General features: G+C 40.9%; 1 protein-coding gene across 1 annotated transcript in view; it reads left to right on the top strand.

Moving 5' to 3' along the window:
• Positions 1 to 20,485, top strand: part of rimbp2b (RIMS binding protein 2b) — a 115,993-nt gene that overhangs the window by 48,142 nt on the left and 47,366 nt on the right. Inside the window, exon 4 of the mRNA XM_084359010.1 lies at positions 12,724 to 12,807. Within this exon, the coding sequence (XP_084215136.1) occupies positions 12,724 to 12,807 (84 nt within the window). The remainder of the gene's footprint in view (positions 1 to 12,723; positions 12,808 to 20,485) is intronic.

Genomic DNA, 20,485 nt, shown 5'->3' with positions numbered 1-20,485 from the left:
GACAGAATATCTGAGACAAGTAGATTCTTTAGAATATAAGTGAAGAGTTTGGATCCAGGAGGACGACTGAGCAGGCTGAGGCATCGCCAAGTGGTCAAGATGTCCCGTTGACTGTGGTGACCTGGAAGAGGACAGGTCACACACATCATAAATGTGATTGGAAATAAAAGTTCCAGCTTTAAGTGCACCTGCTCCCTTACTTTGGTGAAGAGCTATACATGTGACAGCAGAGTGTGCAGACTGAGGTACATCCTCCACTTCATGTCCCACATTCTATCATAAGTTTGTCATGGAGTGTGGGACTAGGACTAGAAGGGTCCTGGTCTTGACTCGGTCTCGCCCTGTCTTGGTCATGGCTTGGTCTCGGTTTAGGTGGTCTTCACTACATCACTGGTAAGCACACTTACAGAAGATCCAATTATTGATTAGAATTACAGACAATAAGAAGGCCGGGCAGATGTTTTGCGGGCACAGGAGAGCGATGCACAAGTTAACATTTAAAGTAATTTTGTTATTTGAATGACCAAATTACAGTCTGTTAATGCAAAGTAATTTTTTCTGTGTCTCTCTGTGGCCAACAGGCTGCTAGAAAGAATCAACACAGGCCTCTACGTGTTAGCATTGCCCCACAAGTACCCTGATTTCCTGTGTGTGCAGTTGCATCATATTAGTGAGTCCTGATTCATGGTTCATTTGTTCTGTTTGCTCTCCTGCTCAGTTTCCGATGTTGATAGTGCCTCCTGAGGGTTGAACACTCTGTCCGGAGCGCTCACAGAACAGTCCATCATCTCAGTAGCTCGTCTACCTGCATGGCTACTGGCCACTCTAATGAGACTGAGCCAGCCGTGAAACAGTTGTGTATTTACACCCAGGCCATCTGGGTACTTCTTCAGCTCCTCCAACCTAAGTGATGCTACACATCTCTATGAAAGGTTTTAACAATTACAACCCTGATTCTAAAAAAGTTGAGGCGCTGTGTGAAATGAAACAGAGTCATTTGCAAACGAACTGTATCAACGATTATATGAAGTGTTCCTGAGCCCATGTAGAAAATCATGCGTTTCACCAAGTGGTGAACCTCACTCCTTCCTTGCTTGTGATGACTGAGCCTTTCGAGGATGCCCCTTTCATACCTTATCATGATACTATCACCTTCAACTAATAAACCTGTGAATTGTTCCGAACAGGTGTTCTACAGTTCCCAGTCTTGTGTTGCCCTTGTCCCAACTTGTTTGAAACATGTTGCTGGCATACAATTCATAATAAGCAAATATTAACAAAAATCTACGAAGTCGATGAGGTAAAACATTAAATGTACTGTCTTTGTTCTGTTTTCAATTGAGTATATGTCAAATAGGATTAGCAAATTATCACACGTCTTTTTATGTTTTACACAGCATCCCAACCTTTTTAGAATCTGAGTTATATTGATTATTTTTATTCATTTTAAGGTTTTTATTCACATAAATCTGTCATCTTCTGACAGTAAAATATTACAGTAAACATTTTGACCTTCAGTTGAGGTTGATGGCAGTCTGGCAACATTGAAAACCTAATGTGAATGCAAGCTGAGTCTCGTTCTGCTACCTACCATATTTTGTGAAATGGTGCTTGGATATTATTTTGGCAACCATTGCATTCATTTCTATAAAATGCTTACTGGATTGTTGATACTGTATTTTGAAATTTTAGGCTCAACAGAATCACACAGTGCCTTTTGTGCATTTGGCCAAAAGTGATTGATTTTGCAGGGACTGTTGAGAAAAATTGCGAGTGATACCCAGCCTACGAATGAGCTCTGTCTGAGAAAGGTTTAAAGGGGCAGTTTGTAAGATGGTGAGAGGTGATAGTATGATACCCGTAGTTTCAGCTGGGAGATGTGAAAGCGGCAAGTTCACTACTTAGGCTAATAAGTAAGTAAAATAAACTCACAAAATGTCAGGGAGGGGAAATATTTTTACTTTTTACTTAACAGAAAAAATAAATAAATCCTACACCGTCTGAATTCAAGTTTCTCTCTTTTACAGAACTAAGACAAGCTCGAGTGCCTCGTTGGCTCATTGTAAAACACTAACTACATTAAACGACATTAATAATTGGTCGTAAAAAATCTTCGATTCACAAGTAAGATGTGAGAATATTACGGCAGAGTGAGATGTGGCTGAACCCTGTTGCCAGTGGTGACTCTGAAGTTGCGATCTTACCAGACTCATGTCAGCTAATAGGGCCACTTAGCCCCTCTGCTAACTGGGCTACTTGCTAACACCAGCTAGTTACCTCAGCCAAAGATATCTACAACATAGAGTACAGTGAGCAGCAGTCAGATTATGTTACCCCCTATAGTTTTTGAGCTACCTTTGACTTTTGGATGTTTTGATCCTTGTCTTAGAGCATTCGGCTTGTGTTTTTACAGTATATTTATGTGTAAGGCTGGGTATTGAATTTTGATTCCCTATGGCACTGACCAAGCTGCCTGGATACTATTGAGTATTGAAAAATGTCTTGTCATTCGAAGCCAAATTTCAAAAGCTATAGAGTTAATCTCACCAGCGTCAGTGAGCCATCTTGTTGTTCTAAGACCTAATAGTGTTGTTGATTGGCTGACTCGAGGCATGCAGGAAAAAGACTTGGTTATGTCCAGAGATGTGTGATGTAATCTTTTGTTAAAATGGATTTCATGAAATTGGTATAGAAAAAAAGTAGATCATTCAGAAAGTCAAGGTATCGCTATCCCTGTCGGTATTGACATTTTTCTAACGATACCCAGCCCTATTAATGTGACTTAGCCTGCTGTGAACCTCTGAAACTCCAAGAGCTCTGGACTATTGTATCTACAAGCACTGTGCACTGCGATCTCAGATGAAAAGGAATAACACAGGATTAATAACACACTACATCTTTGTTTGTTTTGAAGCGAGTCAATCCCCAAAGTTTACAGCCCATATAAATAATATAACTTGCTGCCCACACACACATCACCTCACGCTGTGTACTGTACGATTGATGTTTTGGTCGGATGAGTTTTCTCCAGACAGCAGCCACAATAAAAGCCGCAGAGGTGATCCGTTTTTACGAGAAGCTTCTTTTGTTACGAGACTGCGCTGCCATGAGAGATGAAGGTTACCATGTGAACTGAATGACAGTCTGCAGAAGCTCAGCCAAGAAATCCAGCTGGGGATGAGTAAGCCTCTGTGTCTGAGTGGGCAACAGCAGTGGGCTTCCAACATTTGCTTGGTTGCAGCAGTGATCATCAGATGTTCTCTGTGGGCCTTTAGTCAGCAAAATGGTTTCAGCTGCCAAAACACAAAAATAAGACCTGTTTATTCTCCAAAAATTCTGCATTTTCTCTACATAAAAGTGCATTATTGAATCCAGCGTTGTCATAGGGAAATGGATAGATATGAGAACACTGCACAGCACCCTCTTTTATCTCTGTAGGAGTCTGCTGTGGCTGGATGAGTCATTGTTTAGTTTCCATTAAGGTAAAAGTCTCATCTGACATCTTTGTGTTCATGCAGTGGGATTATCAGATTTACAGTCCTCTCTCCGGAGCCTCCCTTACACACTGAGCCTGCTCTTTCAAATTAGCCCCATATTTCAACAATCTTACATTTTATTGTAGATCGTAGGATCCTGTCTTTTCTGTCCTGCTTCTGTCACTCTCCTTTTATCACTCCTTTTATCACAAAGGACTGTGACGGTAGGGAAATAGTTTCGCTTTCGGCCTAGTTTTTCCATTCATTCTCACCTACAGTATTCCCCTTCCTTCTGTTCTTCTCCTCCCTCTGTGTTCGTCAGTGGTAGTGAGTCGGGCTCGTAAGACATCAGCAGGCAGGTAGTGTAGCGTTCGGTGGCTCAGCGAGGTCAGACCCCGGCGATAGTGGCAGCTTCATTTCTTATTCTGTAGCACGCCAATGCTTGTGGATCCTAGTGGGGAGAAAAAAAGAGTGACAGAAGGAGAGGAAGTGGAATCCAGACTAGGCTACTCCTCTTGCCTCTGCTGCATGATGTTTAATATGCCTGATAGAGGACACCTCGCTGAGGTCTTATACCCGGGACAAAATGCTGCAGAGCTGAGGAGCTTAGACGGTAAATCCTGCCTCCATCCCATTTTTCATTTTGCCCATTCTGCCTTCTTTTTCATTTGCATTCTTATCTAGGCCTTGCTGCTTTGACGTATCTCTCTCATGATCACACATTCATTCACTATCACCCCCCCCCACCTCACCCTTTACCCCCTCCTCATGTCATTTCTTTTGGTCTGTATGTGTGTGTGTATTTGCGTGGGTGTGGATGGATGTACACGTTGACCTCTGTGAGTTACACTTGTTTTTCCTGTAAATCTGTGATTCAGCAGTCAGTCTGCATGTTGCTGTGCATACACATGCATGCACACGCGCACACAGATACACACTTGCAGGCGGCAGACGAGTACAGTATTAGTGGAGTGCAAGCATCTGTGCCTGCGCGCACAGACTTAAGCTGTAGGAGTTATGTAACTTACTCTGCCATTTCAAATGATTTGAAAACACAAGTGCTTGCTGTGCTGGACTAGATTACTGTGCGTCTGGGCTGATAGTATGTGCAGTATACTCAATACCACATGATACAATGTGGAACTGGTAGCAGAGGGGAATCCTCTCCTAAGGACCCTGACAACACTCAGCATTGGTAGTCTTTCCTCCAGCCTTAATGGCCTTCCCCTTGTCTGCACCTCGGCTGGAAAGAAGAAACAAACATACACATAATAAGAGGCAAAAAGTGTCTCAGAACAATAGACATGTCTCGTGGAGCAGCACTGGCATTTTGAGAGCCGACAAATTAGCTGTAGAGCCACAGTATGTGCCACAGTTAGACGTGATATACTGTTCGTTTCTACTCCCAGAGAGGAAGTCAAATTCTTTTCCTTTCGGGTGGCCGATCTGTTTATTTAAATGTAGCTCAGATGCGTTGTAGAAAACTGCGCCTGCATTTTTCCTGAAGGATTAGCATCCAGAGTTGTAATTAGCTAAAAGATGTTTCAAGAAGAACAGAAGCTGGTTTAAAACTCATCCTGGAGCCAGTCTTACTCCTGTGCTTATCTGTCTATATTTGATATGCCCATCAGATGCATAGTATCGCCCCCTGGTAGAAAACGTTTGCATTTTTTTCCTTCAGCCATAGGCAGGATTATTACCCATCATTACGCATCATGCATATTCAACACAACAAGGGATGAAAGACAGAGAGAGAGAGAGAGGGAGAGAGAGGGAGAGGGAGAGAGAGAGAGAGAGGGAGAGAGAGAGTAATGAGGTTACCCCTGCTCGCCAGAGATTATACACAGAGCTTTCCCAACTACAAAAGATCAGAAGACCGAGTGCTGAGAATAAGATGGGGGAAGCCTTCCGTGTTAATTAGTCATTGCAGAAATAAAACTGTAGTATTTCATCAAGATGTTGCTGTGCACCGAACACACAGTGGAGAGTCAGCAGCGACAAAAATAGTTGCAGTAAACCGTGTATCATACACTACATGCTACTGTTGTGTTGTCCCAGGGGAAGTCTCCATGGTGCTGAACACCAAGACAGGCGTGTTCAGGGCTCACAGCTGAGCCTCGCCTGCTTTCACCTCCTGCTTTCTTCAGAAAAACATTTTCTGATGTGATTTAGAGATAATATAGTGAATGAGAATACTTGGTAAAGGCAGGTTTTTGGGTCTGTTTAGTGAGTTTGCTTGTTAAAGAAAGACGTTAGTGTGAAAAAGGGGTAAATAGCCACACTGGTTGTGTATCTTCATCAAGATTACTCCAGGTAGGGACTTTGTGTACAAGAATAGTGACAGATTAGACTAGGAGTCTGAAGCTGTAGTGTATTTTGCTAAGGCTCGACAATATATTGATATCATATGGTTGCCACGATATGAGACCTTACAGTATATTTGATTTTGGATATATTGTGATGTTGTCTGTGTGTCTGTCCTCTGATTTAAAGGCTGCATTACAATAAAGTGGTGTCATTTTTCTGAACTTATCAGACTGTTCTACTTGTTCTCATACTTGTCTTTTCCCACTTAGTCATTATATCCACATAACTGATGATTATTTATCAACAATCTCATTGTGTATTTTGTGAAAGTACCACAGTCATCCCTACAATGTCACAATATCACTAATGAGGTATTTGGTAAAAAATATCATGATATTTGATTTTGTCGCCTAGTTGTATTATTTATTAACTATGTTTGAGGAGATTTCAAAATATCGAGCTATATAGGGTGTACCATGATATAGCCTAAAATGTTGTGACATTATTTTAAGGGCCATATTAGTTATGCTGAAACTCCAAAATATTCACTTCACAATTCAATAAAATAGAAAGGCAACATTTTCTACGAAGTGGGCTGAATGTTCAGTTGTAAGTCGAAGCCACACACGAGATGTCACAAACACTTTGAAACTTAAAACCGGCTGTGATCAAAATAAAATGCAGAGACAGGGTTTTCTTCCCTGTTTGAAAATATACAGCTGCAAAACATGTAAAAGAAACCCTATATAAAATAAATAGCAGGGCTGTATGTTAACTTCTTTTTGCACATAGCACTGTTGCTACAGAGGCTGAAGGTTTTGCAGAACAGGCTGCAAAACAGTGTAAAATTAAAATGATAGTTTCAAGTACGTCCATTGTAGTTTGAGACAATTAAAATTCTGTATTTTGGGGAGTTAAAAAGTCATTTTCCATGGCCTTTTTATATAAATGTAGTTTGTTTTGAATATCTACTTATTAATTATTATTATTTATCCACTAGAGAGAGAGAGAAGGTGCCTTTGTCTGCACATACTGTACGTCTTGTGTATGAAACGTCTGTGTTGTAACTATGCAGCATTTGTATAAACACATCAGTAGCCCTCATCAAGGGGATGTTTCACCGCCACACAATAGACATCAACTTCTAAGCAGAACAGTGATATGCTATGAATCACCTCACACACAATGAAAGCACACAAACACTCACCTCACACAAACAAGCTGCTCTGTCTCGCAAACACACAGTGCAAAGCGACATTGCATGGGTGCTACTGTTATTTCATTCATGGCACAGACTTAGCATGTATCATATAAAGGCCTATGTCACATTGAAGACTAATTAATAGACTGATTAAAATACAGAGTGTCTCCCTCCCTCCCTCCCTCAGTGTTGCAGGAGAACTTGTGAAATAGGGAAAAGCAAACTGGCATCACTTTAAAGAAGACGCATGTTATGTAGCCTAACATCAAGCTACGTTGATAAAAATGGTATTGTCTCATTTGAAGATATATATTGATACATCTTAGATACATACATCAAGATACTGCCCAGCCCTACTGTGCAGGTTGTGTCTTTTTTTTGTTTGTTGGATGACCTGAGAATGAGACTGAACAATCAGCTAGCTTTGTTTCTTTTAAAGGAAAATCCTGCATAATATGTCTTTAATCAAATATCACACTTGTGGTTGACTATATTTCTCTCAGTGGGCTCACTGATTAATCACCAAATCTTTATAGGTACAGTAAAAAGTCTGTGTATTTAATGTTTTCACAACAGACCAAACTCTATTCGTTCTTGGAGACCTTGTACTATACATTAACCTAAAAAAAGTTTTCAAGATACTGAGTTTCAAAGATGTTCTCCCATAAAACAGAAAGGTAAATTCCTGCTCCATAAAGAACACAGGAGACAGGTAAGAGAAGCAGCACAGGTCGATGTGGATGCACCTCTTGTATGCATGCATTTGCATTAGTGCCACTGAGGCACGAATGCTAGATCCAGCTTAAGGGAATGGTCTTTCTCATCTGTCTTCATCTGCTGTGGAGTAAACGCCTCTTCACTTACACAGGAGCTCATTACTCACAATGGCAGCCATTTGAATCTTTTATCAGAGGGATTTTTAATTGAACATTGGCAAATGTGCTCCAAACAAATGGGCCTCAGCAAGCCTGAGAGCTATGTGTTTGAGTGTGTGTGTGTGTATGTGTTTGAGTGAAATATTCATCGTGTGTGTTGTTGCCGTCTGGTTCTAAACACTGTACACATTAGATTCCAGCCCACATGGGAGATGGCAAGCTGTCAGCGGAGGCTGCGTGTGATTCACTCAAAGGAAATCAGTTCGAATCAACATGGTGGTTTATATTGTGCATATGTGGACTTTTTCTAAGCAGGTCCAAGCTTTTTTGCTCTTCTTTTTTACACTTCTAACTCTCGCTAACATTTCATTCATCTTTGCATGTGCTTCTGTTGACTTCATGGTGAGCAAGAACTGTGGATTCCCATAGAAGTTACAGTTACAAGAGCAGCTAAAACATTCTTAGCTAAAGAGGTTAAAGAATCCTTCCATCAAGTGTGAATGTGACCAAGTTGTTATAATTATCTGAAACGTCAGCAGTGTTTTCTCAAACTGGAAGCTGTAAATCTCTCTTTTCTGGCTTTGGGTCGAACAGTCTGGTGAAAAAATTGCTTTAGAAGTAACTTAATATAACAATCTGACATTAAAATAACCATTTCAAAGTTATTTTGATGGTACACTGACTTGAGGGATAATGGTGTTTCTGTCAGTCCCACTCTGAGCCCTGATCACTTGTATTTGCACGATGTAACTTGGGCGGGAGGGTAGGGTCTCCCAGGAGAAGTGCATAATGCTTTCCAGCACTGTGTCACACAGCACCACCTTTGTCGGTGAAAGTGGATCATGTTTGATGGAGAAAATGTTATTTGGCTCTTCCCTCTGATGTCGTCCGGCTGCGCTGCCTCAACTCTCTTTCATTTCCTGATGGGCAAATAACTTTACTTGTTGCTTAAGTAATCGCTAACTGCTGCTAACTTAAGCTGCCGTTAGCTAGTTAGCTCATCTGATTTACATCTGGTAATATTGTTAGAGAAACCTGGGATTTGCACTTAGTAAACTTCTTTTGCTGGCAAAGATCCCCCTGATGATGCAAAACCTGTCATCTAGAGGATTTAAGGGCTGTTGTATGTGTTATAGATTTTACGTCCACATTTTTGTATGCCCGCATCCATGGACACAAACAGTGTAGTTGAATTGAAAGAGAGTGACGAAGTCCGATCAAACTGTCAAAACTAGGCGGTTCTGATAAACTCTAAACCAAGAATCTGTTTGTACACTGTCTATTTCTTAAAATGCTTTTAGAAACATACTTAACATACTGATCATACTGTTCAGCTGTAATGGAGAAAGATCGTGACGTGGATGCGCTGTAGCCGCCATATTGTTTCTTGTATTGTAAAAATGGAGGCTGAAAAAACTCAGATCACACTGTAAAACAGGGCAGTGCTGATATGAACCATGGTCCTGTCCATTGCTACCAGCTGACCACCTTACAGTTTCTTTTTCAACATGGATGACAAGCCAAAGCCAAGTACTGCCCAACTGGCAGTATGACACTCCTCAGCGGTGTTTATAGAGGGCCAAAGTCACGCCCTGTGCCATTACTCTTTCCAGCTGTGAAATACTTCTTTAATTATGAAATCTTCACTTCAGAGGTCATATTTCCAACACCTTTCTGTCCTTGTGAGGCCTTTAGTTCTTGAAAGGATAAAAATGCAAGAGCACATGCTAACTCAGATGAACAGTTGAACAGGGTCACTTGTGGTGGACCCGCTACGACGGATAAAGGTCAAAGATTTAATCACACCAACTGTCAGCTGCTTGGGGTGAAAAGCCTCAAGGTTACAGAACTAGAAAGGGTCAAAGCTAGTCCCCCCTCCTGCTCACTGTCTTATTAGAAACTGTCTGCACAGAGGAGCACCCGCTGATGTAGCAGAACAAAAACTGTCTTCCATTTGAATGGATCCTGATATATAGTCAAAGTCAAACTGAGCTGTGAGCATTTCTCTGATGAAGTGCACATTCATGCATTCTCACATGCTAAATGTATTGTGTGCTGTGGGGCCTCTGGTTGCTCTGCTGGTGCTTATTTTAGTCCTGCTCAGGGACACGTGGTGCCATGCTTCCAGTGTGTGCGTGTGTGTGTTTGTGTGTGTGTGTGTGTGTGTGTGCACTTGTAGCACACATTGACACAGATAAAATCCTGTTTAATTCTATACGCTAATCTTGGAACATCCAGCTGCACTTTCACTCCCATCCATAGCAAGGATGTTCCTCATACACTGATGGAGAGCTCAGTGTGATAAACAGAGGATCAGATGGTGATGTAACACTTTCATGTATTTTATACTGTAAGAGCAGCGCAATAGTCAGCTATGCATTAGATTAATGCCCTTAAAGAAGGTGTGAGTTCTTTGTTGAAACAGATAAACCCTTGACATCAGAAAGAGTTTTAACCTCCTGATTAAAAGATGTCTCATCTCCAGGGTAGAGCAGAACACACAGGCAGCTTCGATGGGAATATCCCATTTGTACTGAGAAGCCAGTGGCAATGAGTTGAGCACTGATAGACTAAACAAGTCTTTCTCCATGGAAAATGTGGCACACTTTAGTCATATTTTAGCTCTAATCGTACATTATGAAGAAAGCTGAACTTCTGTTCGTTGTAATTCAAGCCAACAACATTCAGCTGTCAGCTCAGTCAAAAGGCTGCTTGATGGAAACACAACAGGCTTTCAGGAGGGAAAATGAAGTGTTAGTCACTGGTTAAACCTTTTTTCAATACAAAGTGACAGAATGAAACCTACAGTTCATCTGCAAACACATTTAAATCTTATCGTTTGACCAGTTCAGTTTATTTATCCATAATTATTTGCGTAGGAGACAAAGTAGAACTTTTCACAGTGTCTCGGCAGAACAAACACAGCTGTGATTAATCACTTTAATTAGGGGTACACTGCATTTAGAAGTATCAGTGTCAGGGATCTGCTACTGTGCAAGCTGCCTTACACATGGAACAAAACCATTGTTAAGGTTATTAGGTACACCTGTGCTTTTCATGCCACGACGAGCAAAAACCTCAGACTCACCAACGAACACTTCGGAAAAAGACAGATTCAAGGCAAGGCTTGCTCATCACATCATCCATAACAGGCTTTAGAAAACCATCTGAAAAGAACATTGCAGTACAGTAGGTGTGAGTCACGTACTGTACTGGTTGAACCTGCAGGTGCATCTGACAAACAGAATGGGGACCCACTCATAAAACACTGCTCCAGTGTGTTACTAGAGGTCAAAAACTCCCCAGGGGGACCTTTGATAACTTTATAGACCAAATCATTTGCATTGTGGAGATGTGTGAAGTCAGTAAACTTGTTTATTTCTGTTGTCATTATCTGCCATACCTGTAACATTTAAAGATATATAGTTAAATATAGTTAGTCCAACCCCACTGTGCTTACTATGCCTCTGCGCTGACGATAGCTGTGGCCGGTGGCATTATGTTTTTGGGCTGTCTGTCAATCCGTAGGTCAGTCTTTCCTGGTCTTGTGAATGAGATATCTCAAGAACGCCTTCAGTGAATTTCTTCAAATTTGGTACACAATATCTCAGAGAGGCAATCTCTCTTTTTGGCCATTACTCAACCATTCATAAGATAAGTATGAAAAATAAATCACAGATATCTATTAGGATAAAATTATTTCTGCAATTCTGCTAAATTTGATCTGGCCATCATTCAATGCCACAGCTCAGGAACAGCAACTTGACTGGTGCTCCGAGGCATACAGCCACAATGCAGTAATACTAGTCTTTAGGCTGTGGCCCAACAGGTAAATTAGGTCTCCAAGCTAACGTTAGTGAAAGTGAGGCTATTAATGAGATATGACAGCATCGAACATTCAGTTTAGAGAAAGCAAATGTATACATGTTTAAGTAACACAATAAAAAAAGACAAATATGTATGTAAGCTAGTGTGTAATGCAGGGATTTTCTGCCCTGAAGTTGTTGTTAAAAAAACATGGTGATCGGTTCAATAGTGCTCCAATTAGGAGTTTCAGTTAAGCTCTACTAATAATATGCAAGCTACCTGCCTTGCAAAACCCGAGACCCTTCCATAGAACAGATCTGTTGTTAATGTAACCGGCGTCGCCTGTGCTTCTCCTGGTCCGACAACTAGACATGTCTGCCGTCTTCAGACTCATAAACAATATGTGAAGGATGGATTTATAAGAGAGAGGACCAGACAGACTTTTTAGCTGTTGGTTAAAGTTATTAGCCATGGGAGCAGCAACATTTTGATTTGTCCAACACTTTGATTTTTACAACTAAAGACATCAGCCTCAGCTGTCCGTTGTGTTTAGTCCTGATTAGCAAATGTTAGCATACTAACACGCTTATCTAATGGGAAACATTATAATTCATCAGCAAGTTAGCATTGTAAGTGTGAGCATGTTAGCATGCTGATTTATTGTTTGGTTTAAAATCACCTCTCTGCCGCAGTACAGAGAGGTACAAAGCTGCGAGCTGCTAACTCTGACTGGACGAACTGAGTTATGGCTTTTTAACAGATTTTAGTTTGAACCTTCCAACAGGACCACTGCCTACATCCTCCACATTTGAACCTGAGAATCACTGCAGCCTCCTGTCTGCTTTCCGACTATGAAAACATTTCGTAATATCTGTTAGATAATCTCTGAGAGTCTCTGTTGTACACTCAAATTCACAGTCACACACCTAAATGCTGCTGAATAATGAAATGCTCTCGCTCCCTCTCTCCCTGCTTAGTTTCGCTGAGTTCTCTGAGGAAGCTTGTGTTCCTGACAAACCATAGCAGCTGTCCTCTGCTTTTTTTCCCCTCTCCCCAGGAGACAGAGATCAGCACCAGAAGGAAGGAGTGTGAAGCACTTGAAGAAGAGGTGAAGAAAAAGAATCAAACATGTCAGACTTTGGTAAGTGGTCCAAAAATACACTCTGGCCTCTGAGCGAAAGGACGGAGGCTAAAATTGATTTGTACCTGAGAGCCTCGCCTGCTATCATCACACACAAATGTCCCTTGAGAAAATGAGTGACGGTCTTCTGTAATGATAGCTTGGTTCTCAGGCGGTGATGACTGAAATTGAAAAATGGGAGCAGTTAACTCCAAGTTGCAGTATCTATGAGTCAGGTTTGTTAGCACAGGGAATACATTTGTGAATGAGGGATACACTTTGTAGCAGTAATCATTTACAGTGTGTGATCAACACACAAGAAATACAGTGTACAGCGATGATGTGTACATTACAAGTGGTATCCTCAGGTGAGGCCACATTGGTTTCTTTTGCACACATTACTTCACAGCGCTCTTTACAACACTGCTGTTATTTAAGTACACAGCTGCACACAGGACCATTATCAAGTAGTGGTCGCCACAGTAAAAGGTCAGGGACATGTTGCACAAGTCTTGGAATGTCATATGGTGTTTGGTACCTTTTGAAGGACATTTTCTCACAATGCCCCAGAAATGTCATTCTGCCTGCTGGAGCGGCCTCGACTCAGGACAAAGAACGGGAAGAAAAGAGACGGTTGAAAGAACCTGTAGAGGAGGATAAACATGCTGCTTTGTTCCATGTATTGTCTTGACATTTGAGTGATGGGTTATTATCAATTGTTGGTTCAAGTTGAGCGTTACGTTTGTTTCTTTTAATGGTGGGAATGGCTCAGTGGTTAGCGATGTTACCTCACATGCTGAAGTGATGTTAACATCAGAAGCGACCAATGAATAAGCTACTACTTAAAGGTACCCTGTGTTCTTTACTATTAGTGTTTGATGAGCGGGTTCCCAGTATTGTTTGTATGTTGTGCATGTGGGTGGCGCTCTGCTCATTTTAACTGCAGAGACCTGCAAGAGTGGCAGTGATCCTACATAATTCCCTTGAACCACATGCAGAAACAAGTGGCTAGATGCACAGTATACAGACCATGTTAGCTGAACACAAACAACAGGATGCACAGCATATGGAATAACGTTTTACCAAAGTAAAACAAAATACCTCGTTGGCTGTGTGCTGTCAAAAGGGAATGGTCTTCAAGTTTCAAGGTTTCCTTATAGCCTTACACAATTTAAGTCCGATGTGGCGAGCATAAACTTTTACAGAGTCCAGATGTCCATGCTTACTGCTTGCTTATAAGTCTTCCTTACATAAGAGCCAACCAGTGAGACTTCTAGGTGACTTTCAGCTGAGACTTTGTCTTAGACAAAGACAGAAATGATAAAAATCATGTGAGACACAAGACGTTCTACTTGTCTTTGTAGACATGCAATTACGTTTTGTTTGGTCGCTCTCAGAGACCAGCAACAGTAGAGAACATGATAATCAAGATAAACAAGATACATAAATAAATAAATAAGATGAAGAAGACCAAGTTAAAAACAAGAAGAATAAACAGATAAATAAGTTCAGGCCTTCAAAGGTGATGGACCGATGTTAATAAATTCAGTGCTTGAACAAGTAGACTTAAAACAGCAGAAACAGCAGAAACACTACAGTTTGACTGAGAGCACCAAGCCGCTGCGTCTGTACGCGCCTCCATCTTGATATACTATCTTCAATATAATATGACCACAATTAAATGCACCAAGACGATACAAAAATATGTCTGGAAGCTGATGCAAATGATGCATGGCTGTTGTTTGAATAGTTGCAATAAGTTGAAATCATAGACTGTAGTAAACATGAATGTAGTCCTCGTGACATCACCCACAGGTTTCTGATTAACCATTGTGAAGCTCAGTGCGGTGGTACTGACTTCTCATTTGAAAAACTACAGCTTTTGGCGATTCTGTGTTGGCTTACTTTTTTTTCAGCCCTGGAGGTTTCCACTTGGTTAAAATGTATCTATTTCTTTATTTCAATTAATTTCTTCTGAGTGGTGTGAGTGATGAAGACTAAACATTTGCTACTGCCCCATGGCCGTCAGTGACAGTGTTGTCTATTGGTTTGGGCGGTTAAACAACCTCTCCACTGTGGCTGTGTTGGCATTTGTGTGGGGGTTTTCCTGAAATGATGGACTATTGACAGATCACATAATGCTGTGTGTATTCAACTGTTATTGTCAGAGTGGAAGATGAAGTAACCACTGATCAGCAGGGGCAGTTAGTAGCCCCCCTATGTAGTTATCATTTTATTTTGTTTTGTTAGGGAAATATACTGTACCTTTGATAAGAGCAGCAGACGATCAGTCCCTCACAGCAGGAAGACTTCAGAGTTGTAGATCACAGCATGAATAAGCTTCAGTGAATGGTTCTGGTCGGGCTGGTTTTTCCATTACAGTACTGGGAGCCCCACTAAACAGAATGACTAATCACTTTATATTATGTTCCACTGAACGGAGCTTCTGTTGTGGTTTACTCTTAAAGAGAACGACTCTTACCGCTGTGATGTTCCAGTAGTCGTTCTCAAAGAGAAGTCCCAGCGGGCTCTGCAGAAACATGTCGAGTCTGATTCTAGTGGAATTCACTCGGATTTTAGAGAATGTCTAAGCATAGACATGTGTAAGCCCTCGGTCTGTGGTTTGGCAGTGTTGTATGACTGATGTTGAAGTTGAAGTGCTTGGTTAAAATGTTACATGTTTGTAACCTGTAGAAGCCGACGTAGGCACGGAGCAGTGCAGATGGCCTGGAGTGAGATTTTTCCTATGAAAGGCAGGAGCTGGAGCGATTCAGCAGTAATTTAAATGGCACTGTTTGGTCCCAGACTATTTGAATTCATTCCCCCGTGCCCCCGAGCCCTCATCTTTAGATGAGCTGTCTTTGTGTGTGGCTCTCTGCCCCAAATAAACACTCCATTAGGGTTGTTTTATTTGCTGCCCTCCTCTCACGTTCTCTGCCCACAGCAGCACTCCCCTCCTCGCCCATTGTCAGCCTGCTGACTGCTGGGGAAGCTACCCAAAGGACAAACTGTCCCCAAATGGCGTGCAGAAATGGCAGGCTGGTCTCCACAGACTGCAGTGCACCTCTTATCTCCTCCCGCGCTGAGCTCCAAGAACAGAGACGCGAACACAGACAAGACCAATGAACACTACTGTGAGGGGATGGCGAGTTGACAGTTATGTCACTCCCTGTTTGGTCTTAACCGGCTTACCTCTCTGTCTCTCCTCTGTTTTTCTCCTTCTCAGGTTAAAGTAAAGAGTGCACATACAGAATTAGGTGCAGCTTTTAGTGACTCAGTGCAGCTGGATTTTTTAAAGTCTATTTACAACATCACTGACAGCATACACTGGAATATACGTTGATTTTTCTTAACAAATCTTTGAAATCCTAGCTGGTATCAAACCATGTCTCCTTCTCATCAGCTCAGCTGTCGTGTATATAAACACTGAGTGTGTGAGTAACTGCAAACACTGGCATCGCCATCTGTCACCTCCACCTTCCTGGGTATCGGATGTATAACTACAGTCCATCAGAGGAGCATGCCTCCACGAACATTTAAAACCTGTTACCATGGTGACAAGCATCTGCTGTGCCAGTGTTGCCCAAATATGTATCAGTGTTAATTGAAAATGAATACTAAGGCAGAGTGCAGGCAACAGGTTCAATGACTTTGGAGCTGAGCGCTCAAATTTAGCTCAATAGCAAGTGTGAAATGTCTGTCTTGTGGTCAGCGTAGCTCTCATTATGTACTATTTGTAAGGACAAACACCTTCTGTCAAAGGTTGAATCGGCAGCTTGGATAAATGGCATAAACAGTATCTGCAAAAAATAGAACAAAACAGGACAGGACTAAGAGTCTGCAGCCATGCTAGCAGCTCTGTGACAGCTTTCCGACTTCCTACTAAAAAAAAGTACGATGGAAACACCACTCAAAGTTGGAGTTCTTACTTATAAACTCGGGGCACATCCATCTACCTCGACGTCATGAGAGATTTTAGATTAGATTTAGGTAAAAATTTTTTGTCATTGCACAAAAAGGGGCAGCTGTGGCTCAGGAGGTAAAGCAGTTCATCCAGTGATCAGAAGGTTGCTGGTTCTATTTGAAGTACGGATACTGAACCCCCAAATCGCTCCTAATGAGCAGGTTGGCACCTTGCATAGCAGCCTGTGCCATCCATGTATGAATGTGAAAAGTGTTGTAAAGCACTCTGAGCGGCCAGTAGACTGAAGAAACGCTATAGAAATGTCCATTTACCAAGCCTGCAGATTGCAGGTGGGCCTAATGAGGCACGACAAAAAGTATTAAAACAAAAAGCAGTAAGTGAAGAAGAATGTAATGTACATATGTAAAGATATCTTTAAATTAGAGAACAGCTGATACTCTGTTTTTGGGGCCAATGCAAGGGCCGATAGAAGAAGGTGAAAAAAATCTAATCTATATATCGGTCAATATAGGCTTCACTCATTTTTGCAATGATCCCTCAAAATGCAGCTGACAGATAAAGATTTATAAAAGTGGCAGGATGTTTTACAGTTTAAAAAATACACTTTATTGTCTAAAATGACATCAGTTCACTGAAACAGTAAACTTCACTGGGAATTTAATAGTTATTAATTATGCCAAGCATCTTTTTCTGCATTATAATTTAAATAAGAGTTTTAACATTGGCACATATTGGTCAAAATATTAGCTGATACTGAATCTGTGATAGACCAACATCAGCAGATTATAACAGGCTCAAATTCAACGGGTATGTATTAATATGCTAAGATACAGTCTGAACAGTATTAACAGTAGGAACAGAGTGAAATGAATACACTCAGATTGATATATACAGTATATGCAGCAGTTACAGTTGGCAATTGTAGGTACAAGTGTAAAGAAACAGCGCAGGTGTAAGAACATGTAATGCTAATAGCAGACATTATATACAGAATATACAGAACTGCTGGATATGAATATGGTATATTAAAAAAAAGTCAGACAGTATGTTATTTCTAACTGTCATCACTTTATGATGTTTCTATTTTCACGTTATCAATGTTACAAGCAGCCAATTATCAGGAAGTCAAGGTTCAGAGCCACACTGCTTTTTGTCAGAGTGGAAGATGAAGTAACCACTGATCAGCAGGGGCAGTAAGTGGCCCCCCTATGTAGTTATCATTTTATTTTGTTTTGTTAGGGAAATACACTGTACCTTTGATAAGAGCAGCAGACGATCAGTCTCTCACAGCAGGAAGACTTCAGAGTTGCAGATCACAGCATGAATAAGCTTCAGTGAATGGTTCTGGTCGGACTGGTTTCTCCATTACAGTTTGTCAATGAACTTTTTACATCAGTTTCACCTAATGTCAAATGTCATCGAGGATTTAATGAGCTATATATATTTTTATTATTATATTTTTACTATTATCAGGAATGCTTATTGTTAGGATTTCATCCAAATAGATACTGCTTATCATATCGATACTCTCCAGTGGTCTTATTGATTCTGCTCTCCGTAAATCGGTTAAAAAAATAAAGAAATGACATTAAAAGATGTGAAACTATTCAACAGTTAATAACTCCTTTTTTTTTGTAGAAACAAGTTATAAGTTGTGGTTCTCTCTCTACAGTTGAAAACAATAATATCAACCATAACCAATGAAACATTTGTATTAATATAGCTAATATTTGGTTAATTTATGCTATTCTAGCTATTGGCTACTGAGCATACCTAAACTGACTGGCCTGCACTGTATTGAAGGGAGAACTCTTCTTCTTTGTCTAAGTTGGACTTGGATGTCTGACGTCTGCTATCCACTGACAAAGCTGTGGCTGCAGACTGACATTGTCTATGGGTTTCTCTTGGAACGTAAATTTGGAATGCTTAAAAACAATGCTAACTGTGTCCTGAGTTAACATCTACAGACTTGTTCATTCATAATGTTAAGGAGCGTTACCCTGACTTGGCAAGGTTGATACAGTCACATTTTTAGTCAGCATAGGAGCTGGGAGGCTGCACCAAAATCCTTTTAGGCAGGTCAGTCGGTCAGTTATTTCAGGCCAACAAGACCAGACCACTATCTAAATGAATGGGGAGAGAGCCATAACATCCATTTTAATGGTCACTGGGACAGAAGAACTGCATGTACCGAATCACCAGGCAAATCTAATGCTGGGCGATAGGACCTTAAAAAAATATATCAATAGTTTTAGGCCATATCGCTATACACAACACCTCGATATTTTGATATTTCATAAATGTTAACAACAATATTGTCGGGACAAAATACTAACACAATGATATGGTAAAGACAAGTATTGGAACAAGTAGAACAGTCCGATCAGAAAATTACGTCACAGCCAAAATATAAGATGATATATGGTCTCATATCAGGATAACTATATATCTTGTACAGTATATATTGCCCAGCCCTAGGCAAATCTGATATAAACTGCTTAAATTTTTATTTCATACTTTGCCCCAAAATAAGGTTTAAAAAGCTCTTTTCCCCACAGATTATATTTCAACTAAACCTGTGCAAGGTTTCATGACACCAGCTACTTAAACTGCTCAATCCAGAGTGCCCTGGCTCGAAGTCGCAATGTCTGAATTACCTCATCTTTCTTGGTAATCTTGTGCATCGTTGGGATATCTCCTATTCCTATAAGTCCTTCTGCAGCTGCACCAAACCGATTGAAACTGTGCGCTACTGTCGGTGCAACAACACGATTGGCTGACATGTGTTTGGGTTTAGATGTAATAAAGCAGACAATGAGCTTTTGGAGGGGAAGCGATGGGAAATGCGTCATAGAATCGGCATCTCTGGCGTTACAGACTTTACTGTCAAAATGCCTTCAGTGGTTTGTCTCTTCTAATGTCTCTAACGTCCTCAGTGAAGACATAGCTAACATTAGCTGCAGAATGTTGTATTGGTAATTCTTCCACAAAGTTGCTAGTGTTGGCCCCTTTACACAGAAGTACCATTCTGCATATATTGCATGTAGCTGCATTCTCATTAAATTTAGTGAAGTGAGTCCACACTGTTGAACGTTTTGCCCTGTCAGCCATGACCGCAGAGCACAGAATGTAAACACACATTTACACAATGCCTGATGATGGCAGCTTCATCATCATTAGGAGACCTTTAGGAATTTGAGAATGCCAGCTACAGTATGTTAGCATGAATTAACATTACATAAATACCAATAGCAGCAGTAGGAGCTTATTAATATTTCTGTACTGACCAATCAGGAACCGGTACCAATTTAATACCCATCCTCAGTGCTCATCCTTACCTATTATCCAGTGTCTACAGCATTATGACTCATCAATCAAACTATATTAATGCTGTATATGTTTGGTGCTCGTATTCAAAGCAAATCTCAAATAGCAAATCACACCTCAGCAGAAAACGCTTTTTTCTTTGGCTGAATGATGCTGGAAACAGCTCAATATAGGCCACAGTGCATTCTGCACAGAATTCTCTCTACCACTGGGCTCACATGCTCGCCATACAAATGTGTCTTGCCAAGGGATTATGACGTACACTGATCTGTTTAAAGCGTTAACACACTGACAATGCAGGACAAAGAAACAGCTGATTCTCTGTGTTCAAGACAATTTGGTTTGCAGCACAGCGTGTGTGTTGTCACGTCCAAATTCCAAAAAAAGGATTTAAAATGAGGATGGCAGACATGTTGAAATGCTTAAATCAACAACAAGCTTGAATTT

Source organism: Pagrus pagrus (genome assembly GCF_965226575.1).
Source record: "Pagrus pagrus genome assembly, chromosome: 8".
Taxonomy (NCBI): domain Eukaryota; kingdom Metazoa; phylum Chordata; class Actinopteri; order Spariformes; family Sparidae; genus Pagrus; species Pagrus pagrus.
The sequence above is the reverse complement of the archived record's forward strand: the minus strand, read 5'-3'. Positions and strand labels throughout refer to the sequence as shown.